General features: G+C 39.2%; 1 protein-coding gene across 1 annotated transcript; it reads left to right on the top strand.

Moving 5' to 3' along the window:
* Window positions 1–1,854: 1,854 nt before the first annotated feature.
* On the top strand, window positions 1,855–11,258 carry LOC106660364 (Y+L amino acid transporter 2). Its single transcript, XM_014383300.2, has 11 exons — window positions 1,855–2,383; window positions 5,706–6,304; window positions 6,966–7,091; window positions 7,540–7,678; window positions 7,776–7,899; window positions 7,988–8,188; window positions 8,417–8,491; window positions 8,639–8,798; window positions 9,199–9,291; window positions 9,460–9,515; window positions 10,213–11,258. Exons 2-11 carry the CDS (start codon window positions 5,764–5,766, stop codon window positions 10,213–10,215), a joined length of 1,518 nt encoding a protein of 505 aa, XP_014238786.1. The 5' UTR covers window positions 1,855–2,383; window positions 5,706–5,763; the 3' UTR covers window positions 10,216–11,258.
* The last annotated feature ends 6,541 nt before the right edge of the window (window positions 11,259–17,799 follow it).

A 17,799-nucleotide genomic window follows, 5' to 3' on the forward strand; every position in this document is an offset into this window, starting at 1 on the left:
ACTCGCATGATCCTTTATCACGCGCGCAACGGTGTCACACGACGAAATCGAGCTTCTTATTTTTTTGTTGCTTCGATAACAAAAAAAAATAACGAAAAATATAAATGGTAATGTCAATGTTTACTTGTGTCAGTTTTTTTTTATAACGAACGATTACTTAACACACAGAGCAGTACTATATGCATGAGACTTCGTATAAAGAAACACGATTCCGCGGCGGCGTCGGCGGTTGGCTTATAATTGATCCGCCTCAGAGAATCCTCGAAATGCCATGAGGAAAAGGCCAGAAAAAAGAATCCTCATATAACGGAGCAAAAAGGTACATTTGACGGTTCGCAGCCTCGGGGGCCCCCTTCTTCTTTGCTCTCTGTCTCTCTCTCACTTTGGGGCAGGTATAACATAATAGGATATACACCGGCAAAAATTCAGTCCGTACATTTTCTTCCCCTCTTCCAATATCCGATGAGTTTCTGAGAAAAAAAAAAGGTTCTGCCGAGGAATCTCGCTGCTGCGCGCGTGACGCAAGAATACAACGCGCGGAAAGAACGAAGAATCGTCGAGGCCCCCGAAAAAAAAAAAAGAAAGAACCTCATCTCTAAACGCGATCGCGCATACCCCAGGTTGTTGTATCTCACAAGTACATCTGAGCCCCTGGCGATCGCGATATAATTTTTTTCTCGACGGACGGACTTGCATGCGCTTACTATATACGTATAAGCGCCGCGTGCTCTTCAGCTCGTATACACACATGTATACATAACAACGGCGTGCGTGTCTGATGCAATGCTCGAAAAATTTTCGAATCGCATCGCATCGCATCGCGCACGGGTCGAGTGTATTTATAATTACACACCTAGACGAGAGAGCCGCCGATTTTTATATATGTTCTTAATTGGAGACGCGCGCGCGAGCTGATAAAAAAGAATTAGTAATGGAGAGAGGCCTCGCGGTATGCAGGCATATATTGTACGAGTCACAAGTGCTTGAAAATCTGAGAAGTGATAATTAACTTTATATTTATATACAGTTACGATATCGAGATTACCGAGCGAGCCTATGTCAATAATGTGTATATACTCGACCCGCCGCCGCCGCCTGACTGACTATTCACCTTTCAGCTCTTAATGAGGCGTATTAAAAAAAAATATATATGTAATATAATACAAAGAGCCATCGCTTATCATCAGACATTTATTTGTATTAATTGTAATACAACAAAAGAGAGAAAACGGCAGAAATCGACGAGAGATGGCAATTACGTTACGATCGCGAGTAATCGCGAAATTACGAATCTGCGCGCCAATATCGTTTAAGTAGTAAATAACTCGCGCGTTTACGTCTCGACGAAATATAATAATATTATTGACTCGTTTTATAAATACGACATACGTATACGAGGCATTAAATGTGGAACTCTATATGGTTGAAAATTTCGAACTGCGTTCGACAACCTTGCGTTTCCGGGATCGGCTTTTGTATCATGGGATTATTATGGTTTTCTTCAAAATGTGTATATTATGTATTAATAGCTGCGCGCGCTCACGTGGGCACTATACTCACGAATACAAGTCCGAAAGTGTCATCATTTTTCATAGATATACAGAGACGATATAAACACTCAAAAATAAAATAATAATAACAGAGTAAGGGAAGAAAGGGGGGAAGTCTATACCATTGTAATGTACGGTTATATAGTACGGCGGTGCGGCGCGCGCGCAAACAGGAGTACTACCGTACGTATATATATATATAGCATCCGACAGCTCGATATACATACATATATATAGCAAAGTTTGTGCGTCCGTGTTGTATATAGGAGAGAGAGGCAGCAGCAGTTCTCTCTCTCGCGACGACGACGACGCGCACCACACACACCGTCTTTTACGCGGCTGATACACTCATTCAGTACACGACCGAGCAGCGAGCCGGCAGCTCGCTCATATACAGCTTGTAAGCAAAGCTCGTGCGCGAACTCCAAGCTCCTTTTTCCTGTATACTCCTATCTCCTACTTCTTCTTCTTCTTTTTTTTTCCCCCTCGTCGTCGTCTCTCTATCTCGTATTTACTTTTTTTTGAATAAAATATATATATATATATATATTTTGGCCACGAGTTGACCCGGGCACAGAGAGAGAAATAGAGTCAGTCGGGTTTCGAGATCGAACGGAAGAGCACACGAGTCTCAAGAGCCATAAGAGCAGCAGCAGCAGCAGCAGACACAAGCAGCAGTCATGTGGCGGTGGTGCTGATATTACACAGCGCAGGACCAAGACAGGATATTCGCCCCCTGATGCGTGATTTTTTTTTTTGCGGGATATAGTGCGAGTGGAATTTTTTTTTTTGTACCTGGATATTCCATCGCCGTGAAGATTTTCCACGCGAAGGTAAGCGAGAAAAGTGCTTTCAATTTATTTATTATTATTTTCTTTTCTTTTTTATTACTAATACGTGATAAAAGTGTCAAAGTGCGCTCGTCCTGTTACTTCATACTCTCCTACTCTGTGGTGTGTGTGTGTGTGGCATCGACAGAAATTAAAAATTAAATCGCCGTGTACGCATTTTTTTTTCTCCGCGTGCGTTTATTGCGCACACACAACTGAGCGAGGCTCGCAAACTGCAACAATGCAAAACATCCTCGAGGTGCAGTATACGTGCGTGCGTGGGTGGTTATTATACCAAAATATGTAATACGAAATACGATCGACGCGATTGACAAATTTTTTCGAACGGCAACGACGAATGTGTTTCGTGTGTCGGACACAGACACACACACACACTAACACACAGACGAGGAGATCTCGAAATTAATTTGCGGCTCGATCGACGATTATACACAAAAGTGATATCGATCGGGGGGTAGGGGCAAAAAGTGCACTCCGCAGCGCGAACTTTCGAGCGTACATAAGTGGTGCGCGGTGTGATCGACCTGCATGCATATAATACGTAACACCAGAACACCAATTACGACGATTACCTCCTCGCGCGTCCTACTAAAAATCTTCGTATATGTGTGTGCGATGGATACATAAATCCGCGCCGATGCATCCGTACAACACGTACGGCCGCGAAAAGCGATTATCGCACAAAATCCACGACGCGCGCGGGGGGAAAAGGTATCATCGAGTGACTTTTTCCTCGTCGTTCTTTTTTCTTTTCACTTAAAATCATCGTCGATTCGCTGTCGATGGGGTGTCTCGTATACATCCACGTGGGTGCATGTGCTACACAGACGCTTATACCAGGGGGTAGGAGAGCGAGAGAGAGATTTATTGATTTTTATGCTCGAGCCGTTGGCTACTGCTGCTGCTACTGGTGGTGGTGTGCTGGCTCGTGGTGGCAGTGGTGGTGCGCGCGCGCAACTGCGTAAGCAGTATCTATATAGAGGGGTTGTCGAGGATACGTGCGCACACACACATACGACGTTCGTACGATGCGTATAACCGAATTTTTTTTCTTCTTCTTCTTCTTTTTTTCGTCGTGTGTCGCCGCGATGCACGTGTACCGTAATAATGCTAATAATCGCGCGTGTAAGTCGTGTAACGCGGACACGATCGCCTTATCAGTTTTTATTACATATAATATATAATAAACACATTGACGTACGTATACGATTGTTATTTATGCATTATGAAATTAATGCCTCGACTTAACTTTTTTTTTGTGCGCTCGACCATGTAAACGCGATAATTCATACGTATATATAGGCAAAACAAACGAAAACGATCGGATTAGGCATACGCGAACGGGCATGAGGGTCGATCGTACATGTGTATCGGTATATATAAAATAGCCCACAGCTCGTGTGTGGTACATACGCATGTTTAATGTGCCTCTGAATGGGTTCTCTGCGACTCAAACTTTAAACTGCCACACAGACACAATGAGGCGCAATTACCTCGTCTTCTTCTTGGGGTCGTCGTGATATATACATGTGTATGCCTTTGCGCGCTGCTTTAAAGCTCAATTATAAATCGACTAGTTTACACACACACACACGTGAACACGAAGCACGAGATTCACTCGTGGTACACGCGTTTCGTAACATAGTAGTAGTATAGTAGTAAAGTAACGTAGCCGGCAAAAAAAAAAAAGAAAAAAAAAATTAATGACCGCGCGCGAAATTGAAACTTTTTGACACATCACGCGCCTATGTATGGTATATTTCGACTCACGGCGCGGGCGAGCGCTATAAAGCGAGCGATCGACTTCCGACGTATTATACGTATACACGTTTCGCAACGCCACGCGATATCTTTTCTGCTCTTTCCTCGACGCTTTTTTTTTATGGTATTTATTTTTCCTCTTTGAAATTCCGCTGAATCTTCGGATTTTTTTTTATTCCTCGTTCTCACGTGTGTGTACGCACATATAAATTTTTTCGCTGAACGTAACACTACTCCGTTGAAAGCAGCAGCAGCAGCAGCAGTAGCGAAAAAAAAAGTAAGCAAGTACACGAGCGCGCGGGTAAAGAGCTTAAAGTCACGCAGCCTGGGATAATATACACGAACGAAGCTCGCGGGTCATTAAAACTTAAAAAGTTCCGGTAGAAGTGAAATGAGGGATTCGACAATAACGGTGTAATGTATATAGGGTTAACGCGTCGCGAGTCGACTACCACTACCACGGCTATTATTTCTAATCAGCTTACATACGCTCGTACGTACATTCGCTGAAAATCCCTTGGTATATAAGTCGCGAAGAAAACGACCAATGATGTAACTCTCTTTTTGTACCATACGCTTTTTTTTTTATTAAACTTTTTTTCATCCGACTTCTTATCATCGTCTCTCTCTCTCGCCTCTCGTATAACTATGAATCGACGAGCTGCAAATAAATCTTGCCCGCGCCCGATTGTTTGACTTTCTTTTTCGCAATTGTACTTTTGTAACAACGATTCGCATTCAGCGCTTGGTAGCTATCGTAGGCTAAAGTATTAGCGCGCGACCCGAGATAAAAGTACGCCAGCTGAGAGCAGATATGTATTATTATTTGCAACGCGTGAGTTTATTAAAAGCGTCCCGATATCGAGTACAAAAGCCACTATTATAATGCTATATTTTACTCGATGTAGATATTCGACCAATGGGGAAAAATATATAAGTATGTAAATGAAATAAACGTTAACGAACGAGTTTTCGGCTTCTCGAAGGTGTGTGCGCTCGCGCGCGTCAATCGACGACTCGTTTTCATTATAAACGTTCGATTTCTTGGAGGCTCGTCGCCCCGCGGTAAACTGGTTGTTATTTACGTTGGTAAGTCCATGCGTATATTTGCATTCGCTGCAAATATGACTTTTAACGAATTATATAAAATCCCTCGGGTGAGCGTATCGATTTAAATTTTACAAAACGAGCGAGAGCAAGAGTATAAGAGCGTAAAAAAGAGCAACTGTCTGCGTTAATGTAATATGTATGTCTGTGTGTGCGTATATACGAGTGGGTGGGTGCGGGTGGATAGTTTTCATATACGTATACGTATAGCACATTTCAACTCCACTACACACACACACAGCTACCATCCACAGGCGCTATATAGTTTGCCGAGTAAATGGATAATACTCCTAAGTGGAGCACAGCTGCCTCTCTCTCTCTCTCTCTCCCTCTCGACGCTATAACTAACATTAATATTATAATGCCGTTTTGCACTCGCTCACTCTTAAGTAATTGATTTTTCTCACTCTATATTCTCTCGTCTTCTGTCCACCAGGAGTAAAAAAAGAGTAATCTCAACCAACAACAGCTGAACCGAAGAAACCAACGACGCGATGTCGAAAGTCGGTGACAACCTGCGCGGCAGCGTCAAGAGCCTCAAGAGCTTGAAGAGCAACAACGCGGCCAAAGACGAGGACGTCGAGGAGAATGGCAAATCCGTCGCGGCAGCCAACGACACCGGCGAGATCAAGCTCGAGGCCAAGATGACCCTGCTGAACGGCTGCACGGTGATCGTCGGCTCGATCATCGGCTCGGGCATCTTCGTCTCGCCCACCGGGGTCATCAAGAACACGGGCAGCGTCAATCTGGCCCTCGTCGTCTGGATCGCCTCGGGCGTATTCTCGATGATCGGCGCCTACTGCTACGCCGAGCTCGGCTGCATGATCAAGAAATCCGGGGCGGATTACGCCTACATCATGGAGACGTTCGGGCCGTTCATGGCGTTCATTAGACTGTGGATCGAGTGCATGATCGTGCGGCCCTGCAGTCAGGCCATCGTCGCGCTCACTTTTAGCACCTACGTGCTGAAGCCGCTGTTCCCCGAGTGCGATCCGCCCGTCTCGGCCAGCACGATGCTGGCTATCTGCTGCATTTGTGAGTTCGATGTATTTTTTTTTTACAGCACCGAAGCAAAAAAAATAATAAAACAGCTCCGATGAAATCCGATAATTATTGAGAGATGTTCTTACGGCTCGTCGTCTAATCGCGTATACGATGTTATGAAATCCGGTACATTATATATTACTCATACGTACGTATCGGACACGAGTGAGAATAAAAAAAAAAAAATATTCGCTTACCTCGGCGCTCGTTGCGAGTACACACAAGACACGCGTTAAACGTCTGCCTGTGCCAATCAAAATCGCGAGAGAGTTAAAACAACAATATAATCTCTTCCTTTTTTTCTTCTTCGCTCTCTTAAAGCGTAAATTTATACACGCGCGCACGAGGCAAGGAAACGCGATATATTTATCGTCGAACGATCCGTTAGCTCAGCTTTTCTTCCTATATAAAACGCGTGTGCTTTTCGAAAAGAAAAGCCTCGAGGATATAAATGATATCCCCGCGGCACAGTTTTTTCTCGTGTACGTCCTTGCGATAAATGCAGCGCGAGATCCGCGTTATCTCGTTGTTTCTTCGTTGTTATTATTTTTTTTCTTTTTACACCGTCTAAAAATACGACATAATCGTTAAAAATTTTATACATCTTTGTGCTTATAACTATGTGCTTTTTTTTACACACACACACACACAGGTCTGCTGGCCTTCGTCAACTGTTACAACGTGCAATGGGCGACCCGAGTCCAGGACATCTTCACCTACGCGAAACTTTTGGCCCTGTTCATCATCATCGGCGCCGGTGTCTATCAGCTCTGCAACCGTGAGTATACATTTCAACGTTAAAATAAAATAAAATATATACATCGAATATAATTCGCGCGAGCCTCGACGCTTCGCTCGGTTTTATAAAGCGCGTGTGTCTAAACGCTCGTAATATGCGTGTGTGCCTCGAGTTTTGTCGTCGTCGTCGTCGTCGTCGTAGCCACGCCGGACGCGACAATTTGTCCAATCAGAAAAGGTGCAGAGGTTCCGTCTTCAATTGGCTTCATTCGGAGAGAGAGAGGCGAGCTTTACTCGCGCGCGACCGGCTACACAGCTGCACTGCCTTTTTTCTTTTTTTCTACTCGATGTATTATATACGTTAAACTTTGGAATGAATGGGCTTTTTGGCACGCGCGCGTGTGTGAACTTATGAATGAGATTTTTGCACGGTCAAAAAAAAAAAAAGAAAAAAGCACGCGTATAATATCGAGCTTTTGTAACTGCAGACCAGACGCAGCACTTCACGTGGGAGAACACGACCACCGACGTGACGCAGATAGCGCTGAGCTTCTATTCGGGCCTGTTCGCTTACAACGGATGGAATTACCTCAACTTCATCATCGAGGAGATGAAAAATCCCGTCAGGTATGTGTCGACACGTACTTGTGTCTATATATAATTACACTGTAATTTTTTCCTCCATCATGAATAAATAAAACTAATACTTTTTTCTTCCAAACAGAGATCTGCCACGAGCCATCGGCATCTCGTGCATATTGGTGACGATCGTCTACGTGTTCACCAACGTCGCGTTCTACACGACTCTCAGCCCACAGGAGGTCATAAATAGCGAGGCGGTCGCCGTCGTACGTATAATAATACAATACATTGTATAATTTTCTTGTTTCGCAACTACATTCAAGCCCTTGTTTTTTTTTTTTTGTCATTCGACAGACTTTCGCCAATCGTCTGTTCGGCCCGATGGCCTGGATCATCCCGGTCTTCGTCTCGCTGTCCACGTTCGGCGCCGTGAACGGCATCCTGCTCACCTCGTCGCGCCTCTTCTACGCCGGCGCCTGCGAGAGACAGATGCCGGAAATTCTGACGATGATACAGACCTCGAAGAAGACGCCCACGCCCGCCGTCATTTGCATGGTAAAGATATAATAATAATGTAATAATACAAGGAAGGGCAGAGAGACCGAAAGCTCGCGCGGCATGCGCTGCGTGACAGCGGCAGAGAATTTCATATTAATACCAGTTTTTTTGCCGCCGCCGCTGCTGCGGAAAGTTTACATATTCAACGAAAAATTATAAAATTTTTCCATAATTTGCTGTGTGCAACCTGATCGGCTGATTGTGTGTGTGTATTTCCTGTTTCAGGCTTTACTGTCTATGGTGTACCTGCTAGCCCCCAATATCGAGGCACTCATTAACTACGTCGGATTTGCTTGCTGGGTGAGTCAATAAAACAGTGTTATTAAATATCGCACGCATCGTAATTTTACTTAATTGATATCAATACTCATCTCGCTTTTGTTCGCGTCTGCGTTTTCTTTTTTTTTTTTTTTTTCACANTTTTTTTTTTTTTTTTTTTTTTCACAGTTGAGCATCGGCGGATCGGTATTCTGCATTCCCTGGCTCAGATGGAAGCAGCCCAATCTGCCCAGACCGATCAAAGTGAACCTCATCTTCCCCGTGATCTACATCATCTGCACGATCTTCGTCGTCGTCGTGCCGATGATTCGCGAGCCGGTACAAACAGGTAATGTTAAAATTGTATTACGCAATACAAGATATGCTGCTATCGAGAATAGTAATTTTCGATACAAGTGCCATAAGTAACACTTTTTGGCACGGCGTAGTTTAGGGCCCGAGCGCAGCGAGGGTCCTAATAGCTGGGCCGAAAAGTGTCCCCTATGGCCCGAGTATCGAACAACATTTTATAGTACTGTGCAAAGTTCACATTTATGCCCCCTTTTCCGAGCCATGAGTCGCACTTTCTGGTAGCGCGAAGTGAGGTTAGCGCACGAGCGTATGCGAGTGTGATGCGAACGCAGCGGTGCCAGAATGTGCGACTTATGCCACCGAAAAGCGTGCCATAGATGTGAACTTATGCCACGCAGTGCTATAAAAACTATAATGTGACTCCTTTTTTTCTTTAGGAATCGGTTGCCTGATGATTCTCTCGGCTGTGCCGGTCTACTTCGTCTTCATCGCGTGGAAAAACAAGCCCAAATGCGTGCAAAACTTCTTCGGTGAGTACAGCGATACGCGCGGCGCACGCACAGATTCATACGGAGGAGTTTTCGTATTTTCTAGACGCAGCGCAGCGCAGATGTGCAGCATTTTTATCATTATTTTTGATACCTTTTTTTTTTGTTTTCAACAAAATGTAATAATACGATGAAATTTTTCCCGCACAGAATCGTTCACCCGTGTCTCGCAGAAACTCATGGTTGTCGTCGGACCCAAATCTCAGGTTGATTAGAACACACTTTACAACGATTATTATTTTATACATTTTTCTTTCTCTACTATCATAATTTGTGCACGTTATTTAACCTTCTAATTTCGCATCGTATTTTAAGTTTTATACCATAAATTTTTTCGCCTCATCGATTCGACTTATGGTCCATCGTAACATAGCTCGTTTTACTTTTTTGCAATTTAAATAACATCCCATTATTAGCAATTTTTTTTTGGTTCGCATGCGTTGCATTTAAATGAACAAGTAGAAATTGCACACTCGCAAGTATACAGCAAGTTTTTTATTACACAACAGACACACACACAGAGTCCCTTTTTGTTTGGATTTACAGGTAGCGTGTGCGGAGATTATGTGCCAATAGATCGATAATTATCATCACAGTAATTTAGCCTATCGATATAGATATGTTATGAATAGACAGAACGCCGCGAGTATACTAATTGAATGTTATTTTTTTTCACTTTCAAAATAGATAGATATATTATATATACATAAGTAATCGTGAGGCTAGAAAAGATTTATTCTATATATTAGATCGTTTGTTTACTAACTCATTTTAATTGACTCTTGAGATTGTGTATTATAACCATTACGTACTTACATAGATATTCACGGCAAAAATTTGCCTCGATCTCGAACCGATGATAACCGCTTGTTTTTTTTTCCTCTTTCTGTTTCTCTTTAACAGTAAGCTGTACGAGATTTCTGCAGAAGATAATGATGGTGGTGGGCGCCGCCAGCAAGCCCGCGCAACTTTAAAGAAAAGAAGACAGAGAGAAACAAACAAAACATACAAAAGAAGAAGTGAGAGAGAGAGAGAGCCTATTATCGATTTCAAAAAAGTTATGATACAAAACAACGATCGACGCGAAAGCTTTTGACAAGCTTTTATTTTTTTGGATGAAGAGGAGGAGAATAAATAATAAATGCAGCCAAGTCGCCCGACGGTTTTCCCGCGTGTATATGGCAGCCATCGGTATATATATACGAGAACGACGGACGACTGCGTTTTAATAGGCATATCTTTCGATTAGTTGCAATTAAAAGAAGAAGATTAATAATAATAATAATAATAAAAAGCAAAGCATGAGAAAAAAAAAATTAAAAATTCCACACTCAAAGTTAACGTATTTGATTTTTGTGAAATTAGATGTGTACATATTATAAAAGGAAAGAAAAAACGCTTACGCCCGAGCAGAAACGACGATTACGGCGTAAGAGAGTCTTATATTGGCCTGTTATTCGCGTGTCTTGGCAATCGTTGAAGATAAAATATATATTATATATTTTACATGTGTATTATAAAGTCTAATGATACGGTGTATTTTTGTCGATAAATCGATTGCGACGATCTGAAACAGAAAGAAAAAATGTATAAAAATAAATATAATTGAATCTTTACGCCGAGACGCGCGAACGATCGAAAAGGATTAGCAAATATTATTGTTGCGGCAATACGCGAAATAAAAAAAAACAACAACATCTCCTCGTCGCAATGCGCTGGACAGTAATCGTATTGTGCACCGGAGATAGAGAGTTACACGTCGCGTGAAAAATCGAGATGAAAAAAAATGAATAAATAAAAAAGATTACGACTAGTTTTTTTGTAAAAAAATGTTGAATGGTCTTACGAGATCTTGAGGATGTAAGAAGAAAAAAAAAATTGTTCTATTTTTCAACGATCTCTCGTGTGTTTTATCCGTGTTATCGTCGAGGTTTTAAGAAAAAAAAAAACGAACGGCATGAGGCATGCGCACAATCGGCAGTTTTTAATAAATGTACGGTCCATCGAGAATAACCGAAAAAAAGGCATATTTAGCATGCAACAGAGACATGTTTCTTTTTTATATTAGCTTCTTTTTTAAGTATAAGTTTTTAATGTAATAAAATAATGGTTTTTTTATCTATAATAATTTTGCAATAAAGTGAAATTTGTTTTTATACAAAAAAAAAGAAAGGTGGAAAAAATCACGCGCACTCATTTTGATTTTTTAATCACGATTTTTTGATCGATTTACGAAGGATGTAACAATGATAATAATAATTTTTAGCGTATTTTGTATGTGGCATTGATATCAACGAGTCGAGGCGTTTTCGCCACGCAATATTTGTTACACATACATTTTTTCCGTCATTATAATAGCGCCAGTGCGATGTGCGCGCACAAACTGATGATTTTTATGATAATAATGATGTTTTGCTGCATAATTTTTTAATGATATTTTTCGTTTTTTAAATCTTCGAGATAACAAAAAAAATGAAATTAAAAAATATTCAATAACTGCCATTTTTGAAAAAAAAAGAACCGTACAATAACTGCATTGTGTTATTTTTTTTTCGAAAACCGTTGTTCAAGTGTCATGTTTCAATAACGTCTACATATAGTTCTTGAATGCCATTCCAAAGTTCAACGAACGTGATAGTGTATTTAATTAATATATTGCTATTACTGCTATACATTACAGAGATTAACGACGAAGCTCATTATTAATTCTAAAAAAAGAGTAAACAATTACGGCTTGGGCTCGAAAAGTAACATTGATTTCTAAAGGAGAGGAAAATATTTATCTCGACGTAGATTATTACTCTGTTTACTGCGAGATTATCTATAAACTATTGAGCGTGAATATTTTCCTATGTTTTGAAAGCTTTTGCTTCTTCCTTTTTCGTGAGTCATTGTTCGCGCTTCGCGTCGAGTTCAGTTATGGCGCTAGGTGGCGCCGAGATGCAAAATTAATTTTCCGCAAGAGAAAAAGTCGAGTTGGGGGCTTAAAAATTGTATAGCCCTGTGTAAAAAAATTATGAATTATGATTGAGTCATAGGCACAAGCTGTAATTTTAGATTAATTTAAAAGCGCTAAACCTCGATAATAACAAAAAAAAAATTGCCTTTTAACCTGTTCAAGCAGCTAAACCATATCATATACTAAAAAATAAAAATCTCAACGTTAGATTGAATTTAGCATCATGCCTGTTGCTGTTGTTTATAAATGCGACACAAAAAGTAAGTGATAGAGGGAACTAGTTTTGTACTGCGAAATAAGAATGGACTGAGTTTAGACGATCCTTAAATATTATAATTTCCCTGTTAGATGAAAGAAAAAAATTACTGACTTTTTCGTGAAATAAGAACCGATTCATTCCACTCTTTAATGTAAATAATATAAGGACACATCTGAAAATTCGATGACAATAATGCTTTGACTGATCAATAATTAACGTTTTTAAGGGAATTGACGCGTGTGTGTATTGTTTAACTTTAACTGAGCGATTTTTTTTCGAGCAGTGCAATTTTTCTTTGTAAACGTTCCGACACAAAAGGTGTATATTTCTTATATACAATGAAAATGCTAAAAATTTTCTAAGCGTACAAGCTTCAAAGGATGATCTATATTTTCAAAGTTATACCAATGTAACTGTAAACGCTTTTGTCAGAGAACTACAAAACCTGTACGAGTCTGCAGTAACTTAGGATCCAAAATGATTTTGAAAAAAAAAGAAATTAAATAAATCAGCTGTGACAATATGTATATATGTGTAAAAAATATAACAGACTTTTTATTCCTTCCTTCGAAATCTCACTTCCGGTATATATTTCGAAAGGGGGGGCCAAAGCGTGATTGTGCAAATCGAGTTTAGATAAATATTGAAGAAATTACTTTTTCACGATCTCTTCACTCGTACATCATCGAATGTAATTAATCTTATCGCTGGGTTATCTAATTGCCTTCTCATTCTTCTCTGAGTATATGATTCAGATCTCATTATCAATTGCTGGAATAGCATAATGTACTGCGGCACCCAAACTGACATTTTTCAAAATTACAACTAACTTGTGAAAGTAGAATACGGCAGAGATGAGTAATTATATTTTTTAAACGACTTTCAACTTACCTCTGGTGAACTTTCAGCGATGGCTCTGAAAACTTAATATTTAATTTTGTACTTAAACAAAACTTTTGGAATTAAAATTGAATCAATGTTTGCTTTTCCGGTAGTTTACATCAAACCGCTGGATATCATTATTACTTTTGCTATTTACACGATTTCTCACGGGTAAGTACTTTTGCGGTTAAATAGAAAAAATATATTAATCAGTAAATTTGAAATTATTAAACTAGAAAAAAATTACGAGCTGCGATTATTATTGTAAAAGTCGTTCTCAAAAATGTTGCAACCTTATACGTCATTACAATGACGTAGACTATCAGTTATTTACTTCGGTAATGAATCTAAAATTAGCTTTCGAATTTATCAGCACGTACAAAACAAGTTAAAAAATGCACTTTTATCGCGCGCAAACGACGGTTGGAGGAGGGGGATAGAAATTTAATTTCCAACAGATATGATTTGGTTTCGTAATGAGACTTTATAAAGAAAATTATTTGTATAAGACAATCCATATTTATAATTGACATATCGTGTAAATGTGAATAAAAATTAAAAAACAATCAATACAAATAGTCGCAAAAACAGATCGGTGGTAGTCGATTTTCCATTTTCTTCTTTTTCTTTTTCTTTTTTACGGCGCTTTATATATAATTCATACAGAGAACATTCACAATATTTACAAATTTTTCTCCTCCCAATTGTATTTGCTCTTAACTCTTACGTAGTTTTAAATTGGATAAGTTGATCTGAAAATGCGAAAGTTACTTGGTAAATTCGCAAATTTGACGCATTCAAACATACTTAAAATGTATATGTTCGCGAACGCGCGGATACAATAGTTTTGCGCGACGCGCACGATTAGTCGAAGGTATTCTCAATTTATCAGGAAGTTCATTCGTATATTATTCTCTACTTATATTTAAGATTATTTTTTATTTTTAATATTTTTTTTCCACGTTATCTACACAAATTTTGCTGAAAATTGGATGGTCACGTTTCTCGAAGTGTGTGCAGCAGCAGCGGTAGTAGTTATACATAGCGTTTCGACGAGCTTTTCTCATCCATCCTCTCTCGAGCATTATAATGAATTTCTACTAAAATTAAGATCGGCACTCGTTCGCTCTTATACAAAAATTTATTCATCTACATACAGTAATTCTAAACAAAAAAAAAGAAAAAGAGAACGTCGTCCGATAATCATACTGAAACGATCGAAACCGTATACACGTACGACGACCTCCTACGTTTAATTAAGTCAGTCATTCGTCGATAAAAATAAAAATATATTGTATATTGGAATGCCACTTAGTCTCTCTCTTTATATAAAATTTTTCGGCACTCATCATCATCGAGTGTACACCGCAAAACACACAATCTTTCATCATTACGCACGCGTTACTTGCGATATCTTCTCCGCGAAGAATATTTCCGCTCTTTTGTAAGAAAAATAAATAATATGTACTAAACGAGAAGAATGCAATACGCACACACATAACGACGCGCGCGCAAAAATTGCATTCATTCATCGGGGAGTCGAACACGTTTTTCGTTATACACACACTCGCGCACACACAGGCTTGTACACACACACACACACGATAATGATAAAGAAAAACATTCTTGAATTTACGTAATTGCAAATTACGTACCTGTTGATGCAAGCTTTAGAAAAACGTGAGATTATAAATGTCGCGCGCTCTTCGGTGCACACACAAGAGAGGCGTCTCGTTGTACGCCTCACTCTCTCACTCACTCAATCGACAATATGTATACGTATATTTATATATATGTAAGTGCGAGCGCAGCGGCTGACTTGTTTGAGGAGATACATTTATTGTGCATATATTTGAGATTCGATAAAACGTCGTCTCGTCGCGCTCTATGCACGCGCGCGGGAATACGCACACGCTATACGCGCATTTACGCTAATTGTATTTATATAATAATCTTTTTTCTTTCTTCGCCTTCTTCTTCTTCATCTTTTTGTTGTTATTCTTTCATCGTTTTATGGAAGAGCAGGTTTCTTCGTTCGTCTTTTCTGTGTGCGCAAAGTTTTCAAAGCCGGTACAATGGAATAATATATAATATAGGTAAAAACTCGGCCTCTCGCGCGCTCGAACACTCTCTTTTGTCATCGTCAAGTCCTTAAAGTTACACGCTAGAAAATTAATTGTATTCTCGAACACGTTGACATGTACATATATATTTTTTTTTATACATCCATTTGATTCGAAAAGTATAATTACAATATGTTTTTAAATACAACTCGCGGACACGCACATTCGCGGCAAGGACAGAAATGGGTGAGCGAAGATTATACATGTGTGTATATATACGAAGAAAAACGAGGGCACAGCCCTGCACATATGATATATATATATATTATATACACGTGCTTATATATGTACCGTGTTGATGCCTTGGTTTTGCATTATATACGAGAGTTAGCTCAAATATGTAATGTGTAAGGTAATATGTGCGATAATGCGAAAGGAAAAAAACTCACGTAGTTTTTTTCGAGATTGTCGCTCGGTTTTCGTATCACCTCTCTCCCTCTCTCTCACACACACACTAAGGTTTAAAAATGATAAGACGTCTGGACTCTTTCTTTTTTTGCAGAAAATAAATATACAATTATCATAAACGCGCGTGTGTGTGAGATCGAATAAAAGGACGCGGGGGCTGCATTTAAAATCGGTTAACGCGATAGAAAATAGAATCAATTACTTAAAAAATATATATACTTTTTTTTCCGTGGAAGAGATATTTTCGACGCTTTATTTATAACGTGGCTTTTTAAAAAAATAAAAGTCGTTTCTTTTCAATTCTCGCGTATATGTGTGTGTGTGCGCGTGCGTGCGACGTGAAAATTCGCCTCAGACTTGAAAATAATTAATAGGTCAAAGTTTTTTGCTGTGCGCGTACGAACCCATTGGTAGTCGATAAAAAACAATGACAATCACAAGTATACATCTTATTTTCATTGCATACACGTCGAAAGAAGCTTATGAATATTTCACACTGAGATATATTTTTATAAAAAATAACAAGAACGAGAGTTTGGTAAATTCCATTATTAACGCGCTGTGTGTGCGCGCGACGTTTGACCGATTGTATATTAAAAAAGTATCGTGCTCGTTTCTCATAAAAATTGTGCTCGAGGTGCAATAGTAGTTTTAAACTTGTTTGGCTATTTGGCATATAATTCATAACACACAATAGAAAACATTTTTTAGTTAGCGGACGAGAGCGCAGAGCCCTTTTCGTAATTGATGTACTTGTCGAAGCTTCCTTTTAGAAAGAAGAATTTACGCATGCCACACGGATATTGTATGAAAAATTCGTTCATTAAAAATCACATACAGATTTATTAAAAAAAAAAAGTTACATGAATTTGACGTCATAATTGCACGCCTAAAAATATACACGCAACATTAAAAGGCAGCATCGAACTTCTTTTTTTTTTTTTTTATCGAAATTAAAACTGGTCTTTAAAGAGCAGAAAGTAATTTTAGACAAGGCTGTCGAATATTGCATAATTTTTAAGCGTTTATAAAAAAATCTGACATTCGTACAAAAAATTTCAATCTGTTTTGACGCGCGCAAAACATTATGCGTAATTTACTTTTTTTTTTTCAACGTTTAACTCAGCAAGATTAGCTATATAAAATTAATTGAACCACGAAATACACACCCAAAAATGTATTTCTCACGATTTCCTTAAAAATAATCTCAATATATTTTTGTTCCTAATACGGCTTAAAAAATAGTCATTGTACACATAAATTTCATACAAACATTTAAACAGTAATTCCATTAATATTGCACTAGACATTTATCAGTGAAATAATTTGTGCACATCTTCATATTAATTTATATAAAATAGGACATTTTTTACAGTATTTAACAAAGAGCGGCCCACTTTGTTCACATGACATGAAAAATTTCATAATTTGGAATTATATAAATGTCGTATTTTTAAAAGATAACTGCAATCATATATAATTTCGTCTAGATTTCATCTCGTGAAATCGAATCAGTTCGCAATTTTTTTCGTCCGTCAGCGTATTCAAATTCTTCAATTTATCGTCAAAATTTCGCTACGAATTTCACACAGGTATACACATACGTGAAAGTAAATCGCGCGCGCGCGCTCGAAATTCAGCCTTGTTGTTTGCAAATAAAATTACAAAAAAAAAAAAGAATAAAAAAATAAATATTTTAAATCAAGTTCGAGTCATTTCGGTTCGCGAGTGTCACACGCGGCACGCGCATTATCGGCCACCACAAGACGCGCAGCAGCATAGCAGCGCCGGAGAGACACTTCGCGCGTAGTATGCTATATATTTTTTGCGTGACTCGTTCCCGAAATTCCGCACCGAAT

This window comes from Trichogramma pretiosum, unplaced genomic scaffold, assembly GCF_000599845.2.
Source record: "Trichogramma pretiosum strain Unisexual culture from Peru unplaced genomic scaffold, Tpre_2.0 scaffold61, whole genome shotgun sequence".
Taxonomy (NCBI): Eukaryota; Metazoa; Arthropoda; class Insecta; order Hymenoptera; family Trichogrammatidae; genus Trichogramma; species Trichogramma pretiosum.